The sequence below is a fragment of the Empidonax traillii genome, unplaced genomic scaffold (genome assembly GCF_003031625.1).
Source record: "Empidonax traillii isolate 1590-97213 ecotype Southwest subspecies unplaced genomic scaffold, ASM303162v1 scaffold2765:size18356, whole genome shotgun sequence".
NCBI lineage: Eukaryota > Metazoa > Chordata > Aves > Passeriformes > Tyrannidae > Empidonax > Empidonax traillii.
In genome coordinates, this window is record NW_020957958.1 from 12,627 (window position 1) to 18,356 (window position 5,730).

Sequence of the window (5,730 nt, forward strand, 5' to 3'; positions counted from 1 at the left end):
GCTCCAGCGGCTCCACCTCCCGACAAGGAGGTGCCTGGCGGGTTGATTGTGAACCCAGTGCCGTGTTTGCAGCTCTCAGGGTTTGTTCCTCGCCTGCCTTTCAGAGTGGAGGTGCCGTTGTGACCACCCTCAGCCAGACCGGCTCGCTCTTCAAACCCAGCTCTGCTTACCTGCCCCAGGAGCTGCTGGGCAAGGTGAGCCAGGGGTGGGGGGGCCTCCTTTGGCCTTGGTTTTACTTTATCTCCCTTTATCTTTTCTTTATCTTTCACCTGGGGAAACAAAACTCGCGGTTGGGAGTGCCAGGTTCTGTTCAGGGGGACAAAATGTGGGGAGGGGGCAGCTCCAACCTCTGCTCTGTGTGAGCAGGGACAGGACCTGAGGAAGCGGCTGGAGCTGTGTCAGGGCAGGGTCAGGTTGGATCTCAGGAAAATCCTTCCCCCAGAGGGTGGGTGGGCACTGAACAGGCTCCCCAGGGCAGTGGGCACGGCCCCAAGGCTGCCAGAGCTCCAGGAGGGTTTGGACAATCCCTTGAGGGACAGGGTGGGGATTGTTGGGGTGTCCTGGACTGGATGATCCCTGTGGTTCCCTTCCCTCAGGATGTTCCACGACTGAGCTCTGGTAAAAGGTTCACACCGGCTACAAACAACTGCTGGATGTGTTTTCTTCTCTCTCCTCCATCTTCCAGCTAAACCTGTAAAAATTAATTACTCTGGAAGTGGCACGGAGTCAGTAGAAAGCTTGAAGTGCTCAACAGCCCTCTCTGTCTGAAAGCTGGTCAGTGGATTTTCAGAAATGTGAAGAAAACATCCCTTTATTTCTCATAGTGAATGAACTGTGTTAAACCAAAACAAGAAGGAGAATTCCTGATGGGGTGTTAAAAAAGCAACTCAGATCCAACCTCAGAAGTGACTGCAAGGCTGCTCCTCCCCTGCGTTCACGGAACCAGTGTCATAACTGCCCTGCAGGATTGTAGCAACCCCTTTTTTTCCTTATTCCTTATTACATTTCAAGGAGGAACATACTTAAATCAAGGCCTGGCTTTTCCCACTCCTCAGCAAAGCTGCAGAACAAGAGGCTGCAGCAAAGCTCCTCCTCAAAGCTTCGGCTCGCACTGGGTTAATAAATTTTTATACAGGTTGTGGGGTTTTTTTTTGCTGTTACTCACCCAGCCTTCCCCCCTCTAGGAGGGCTTTGATGCCCTGGACCCCTTCGTGCCCATCCTGGTGCCCAACTACAGCCCCCGGGAGTTCGAGAGCTGCTACGGGTACTACCTGGAGCGCAAGTGGCTGCAGCACGAGAAAGGTCGGTGCCCCCCGGGGCTCTGTCCGCATCTTCCTCCATCTCCCTCTCAATCTGTGTCTCAATCTCCCTCTTTTCTTTCTCTCTCCCAGCTCGCACGGAGGACGGGAAGGCGGAGCTGCAGTTCCTGAGCGGCTCCAACCCGTGGCAGCTGGACCGGCTGGCGGGGCCCCTGTAAGGGCAGGGAAAGGAAATCCGGGCTGTTCGACCCTCTCCTTGCCTCCCCAAACCCGCCCATCCCCTCCTGCTCCGCGGGTCAGATCTCCCCTCCCGCTGGTTACCGTACAAATTTGATATTAAACGAGAGGATTTTACATATTCCGCGTTCTGCGACACCGAATTGGAGCGTCTGAAATGTTGGTTAGCACGCCGAGTGGACAGAGAGGCCTTCCAGGCAAACAAAGCACGGGGGGAATGAAGCCCACGCGTGGAATAAATAAATCAGCCTGCCCGGGCGTTTTGGGGGGGGAGGTGTTTTTTGCCGATCCCCAAAAGTTTACCCCGGAAGGAGCAACCGCGATTTTCATTTCCTCAGCGGGTTGGTTGTTGTTTCCAGCTTCGTTCCCAGCGCCGGGAGCGCGCAGGGGAGTTCCGAATCACCGGTGGTTGTTGGCAGCCAGGGGGGCACATCGGGGCTGTTGTTTCCCCTCCCGGTGTCCCTTCCCAGGGAATTCCAAATCCCCGATGGATGTTCGCAGCCGGGCGGTTGTTTCCCCTCCCGGTGTTCCCTCCCAGGGATGTCACAGGGAATTTTGGATCACCGGTGGTTGTTCGCAGCCAGGGGGGCACATCGGGGCTGTTGTTTCCCCTCCCGGTGTCCCTTCCCAGGGAATTCCAAATCACCGATAGTCGTTCGCAGCCGGGCGGTTGTTTCCCCTCCCGGCGTCCGCTCTCAGGGTTGTCACAGGAATTCCGAATCACCGATGGTTTTGGCAGCCGGGGGGGGCACTCTGGGCTGTCGTTTCCCCTCCCGGTGTTCCCTCCCAAGAATTCTGAATCACCGATCGGGCGGTTGTTTCCCCTCCCAGGGAATTCTGAATAACCAACCGATGGTTGTTCGCAGCCGGGCTGTCGTTTCTCCTCCCGGTGTCCCCTCCCAAGAATTCCGAATCACCGATGGTTTTGGCAGCCGGGGGGGCACATCGGGCTGCCGTTTCCCCTCCCGGTGTCCCCTCCCAAGAATTCCGAATCACCGATGGTTTTGGCAGCCGGGGGGGCACACCGGGCTGCCGTTTCCACTCCCGGTGTCCCCTCCCCGTCCGGGGGCGGTGCTGGTGACGCTCCCGGTGTGCGCCGTCGCTGGGGCGGTGGCGATGCCGGGGGAGGCGGTCACGCTGCAGCTCGGGCACTACTCGGGCTGTGTGGGCGCGCACTGGTGGGGGCTGCAGGTACCGGGGGAGGGTCCCACAGGGGGGGTTGGCTCTCTAGGCCTTTCCCTGACCCGTTCCCCCCGTTTTTTTTCCCGGTTTTCCCCCCTTAGGCCGCCTCGCTGCGCGACCCCGCCGAGCCCGCCGAGCTCTGCTCGGCCGCGCTGCTCCGGCCCGGGCGGGGGCCCGGCGGCACCGAGACCCCCTCGCCGAGGCTGGTGGCGCTGGAGCTGAAAGGTACCGGGGATGGGCGGGGGTCTGGCAGCCCCTCCGTGCCCGGGCATCATCACCATGCCCGGACATCACCACCGTACCCGGGGCATCCTCACCGTACCCGGGGCATCCTCACCGTGCCCGGGCATCATCACCGTGCCCGGGCATCATCACCGTGTCCGGGGCATCCTCACCGTGCCCAGGGCATCCTCACCATGCCCAGGCATCATCACCGTGTCCGGGGCATCCTCACCGTGCCTGAGGCATCACCACCGTGCCCAGGGCATCATCTTTGAGCCCACGCTCTCCTCTTGCAGGCGGCGTGGGCGCTCTGAGACCCGGCGGGGCGAGCGAGGAGGCTCCGGTGCCCTGGTGAGTGCAGGGCGGTGCGGGCCGGGGGTGACGATGCCGGGGTGATGACGCGGGGCTGATGATGCTGGAGCCACCGGAGCTGCCGCCGCTTTGTGTCGCAGGGACGGGGCCGTGGCCGATTACCGGGACGCGCCGCGGGACAGCGGGAACCGCACGGTGAGAGCGGGTCCCGCGTGGGGTCCCGCATCACCCCCTGCCCCGCGGAGGGACGAGGGCGATCGTCCCGTAACCACCCGTGCCGGGTTTTTTATTCCCACAGGGAGACGCCTCCTGTGACGGGAAGGGGGGTCCCGGCGCTGCCGTGCCAGGTGGGTGCCCAGGGGGGTGGGTTTGGGGTCCCAGAAGGTCCCCTGTGCCAGGGGGCTGCTGTGGGATGATGTGACAGTGCCAGGGAGAAGGAAAGCAGTGGGATGAGACGGCTTTGCCTGCACCCAGATGGGTCAGGGACGAAAACTCCACAGCAACAAAAAAAAAACTCCACAAGACCTGATTTCCCTCTCAAGGAGGGGCTCAGAGCTGAAAGGGCCTTTGCTCTTCCCCTCAGGAGCAGCTCCCTCAGGGTCGCAGGACCCCCCCTCGGTGAGGCTCTGGTCCGATTACCTCAGCGTGCCCCTGCACCCCCGGAGCCTCCACGTGATCCGGCAGTACCTGCACGATGGGTACGGAGCAGGAGCCCAGCTGGGCCTTCCAGGAGGAGTTCAGAGGGCTCGGAATAAACTCTTTTCCCCCCCCCCCATAGGGACTGTGGGTGTCTGGAAGCCTTTGCACAAGGGGAAAGCCTCCTGCAGGATCCCACCTGCCTCGAGGAGCTGGAGGATCGGCTGCACTTCTTCGTGGAGGAGTGTGATTACCTGCAGGTTCACAGCCCAGGCCAAGCTCCCTGTGCCCTCCAGAAGCCTCTTGCCCCGAGATGAGGCGGTATCTGAGGCGCTGCCCCTCGTTCCCACGCAGGGGTTCCAGGTGCTCTGCGACCTCCACAGCGGCTTCTCCGGGGTGGGGGCCAAGGTGACAGAGCTGCTGCACGACGAGTACTCGGGGAAGGGGATCCTGTCCTGGGGCCTCACTCCGGCCACCAGTGACCTGGCGGTAAGTAAACAGCAAACAGCAGCGGGGAGAAGCAATCCCAGCTGCTGCTGCCGCCACGCCCAGCCCGGGGCTCGTCTGCACCTTTCAGGATTCCAGAGGTTGGATTGGTTTTGTTTTTCCCCCCCTGCCCAGGATCCTCAGAGCGGTTTCTACAGGCTGCTGAACACGGCCCTTGGCATCGTCCACCTCTCCCAGCACAGCTCTCTCTTCTGCCCTCTGTCCCTCAGCGGGAGTTTGGGGATCAGGCCACAGCCTCCTGTTACATTTCCATACATAAAATATGACGTGAGTCCTGCTCTTGCAGCTTCACCCCCCTCCCCCTGCAGCCCTCTGGTTTTAGTGGTGCCTTTTCACGATGCTGTTGATGCTCAGCAGAGACTCTTCCTGCCTTTTCACTGGGATTTGGCTTCCAGCTTTTCATTTCCACAGCTTTTGGAAACATCCCCGTGCTTCCCTGGCTGCTTGTGCTTTCTGGGGCTGTGCTTTGTCAGGGTGCTGGCGCTGAAAAAAAGGCTTTACTGCATCATCCTCCACGCCTGGAGTAACTCCAGGAGTCACTGGAGCCCCAAGAAGCTGCTGACAAGAAAACTGGCACCAGAGTATTTGTTGGGAAAGAGCTGACCTGGAATTACTGTTAAAACACTGGCTGCTTATCCCAAACCTGGAATAATTCTTACACACTGGCTGCTTATCCCAAACCTGGAATAATTCTTACACACTGGCTGCTTATCCCAAACCTGGAATAATTCTTACACACTGGCTGCTTGTCCCAAACCTGGAATTACTGTTAAACACCGCTGATCCAAGCCCTAAAAATCACTGTTACCCACTGGCTGCTGGAACAACTGCTACACTAAATCCTTATCCCAAAGCTGGAACAACTGCTGCACTGACTCCTTATCCCAAAGCTGGAACAACTGCTACACTGACTCCTTATCCCGACCCCAAAATAACCATTAAACACCTTTTTTAAGGACACAATTAATGTAAATACACAGAACTGGGTTAAGGAACTGGTGACTGTGACCCGTCCAGTGACTGCCCCCCCTTTTTTTCTCCTCCCCAGGCATCCCTGAACTACCACAGCAGCGCAATTTTGGCAGCAGCCCTCGACACCCTCACGGCTCCCTACCGGCTCTGGTCCTCCCAGGGCTCCATGGTGCACTTTGCTGACTCCCTCACCTTCTCTGGGAGGAAGGTGAGGACACCAAGAACACCCCCCCCGATGTCCCCAGCTCTGCAGGAGGCAGGGAATGCTGTCCTGCACTTGCAGGGGGGTGTTCCAGGCTGTTTGTCACCCCCTGATCCAGGTGGTGGCTGCGTGGGCGTCTCTCCCCTTCCCCGCCTCTCCCGGCTCCTCGCTCCCAGATATCCTGAGTGCCCACCGGCAGGA

General features: G+C 59.6%; 1 protein-coding gene and 1 pseudogene across 1 annotated transcript; both read left to right on the forward strand.

The window, feature by feature from the left end:
* LOC114072211 overlaps positions 1–1,511 on the forward strand; it is a 6,049-nt pseudogene extending 4,538 nt beyond the window's left edge.
* Positions 1,512–2,612: 1,101 nt separating this feature from the next.
* MSTO1 (misato mitochondrial distribution and morphology regulator 1) lies at positions 2,613–5,724 on the forward strand (the record flags this gene model as incomplete). Its single annotated transcript, XM_027910133.1, has 11 exons — positions 2,613–2,687; positions 2,780–2,903; positions 3,197–3,251; positions 3,353–3,407; positions 3,511–3,559; positions 3,796–3,910; positions 3,991–4,108; positions 4,203–4,337; positions 4,470–4,622; positions 5,404–5,535; positions 5,648–5,724. Coding segments are annotated over exons 1-11 (1,088 nt in total), but the record flags the coding sequence as incomplete, so codon positions are not given.
* Positions 5,725–5,730: the final 6 nt, after the last annotated feature.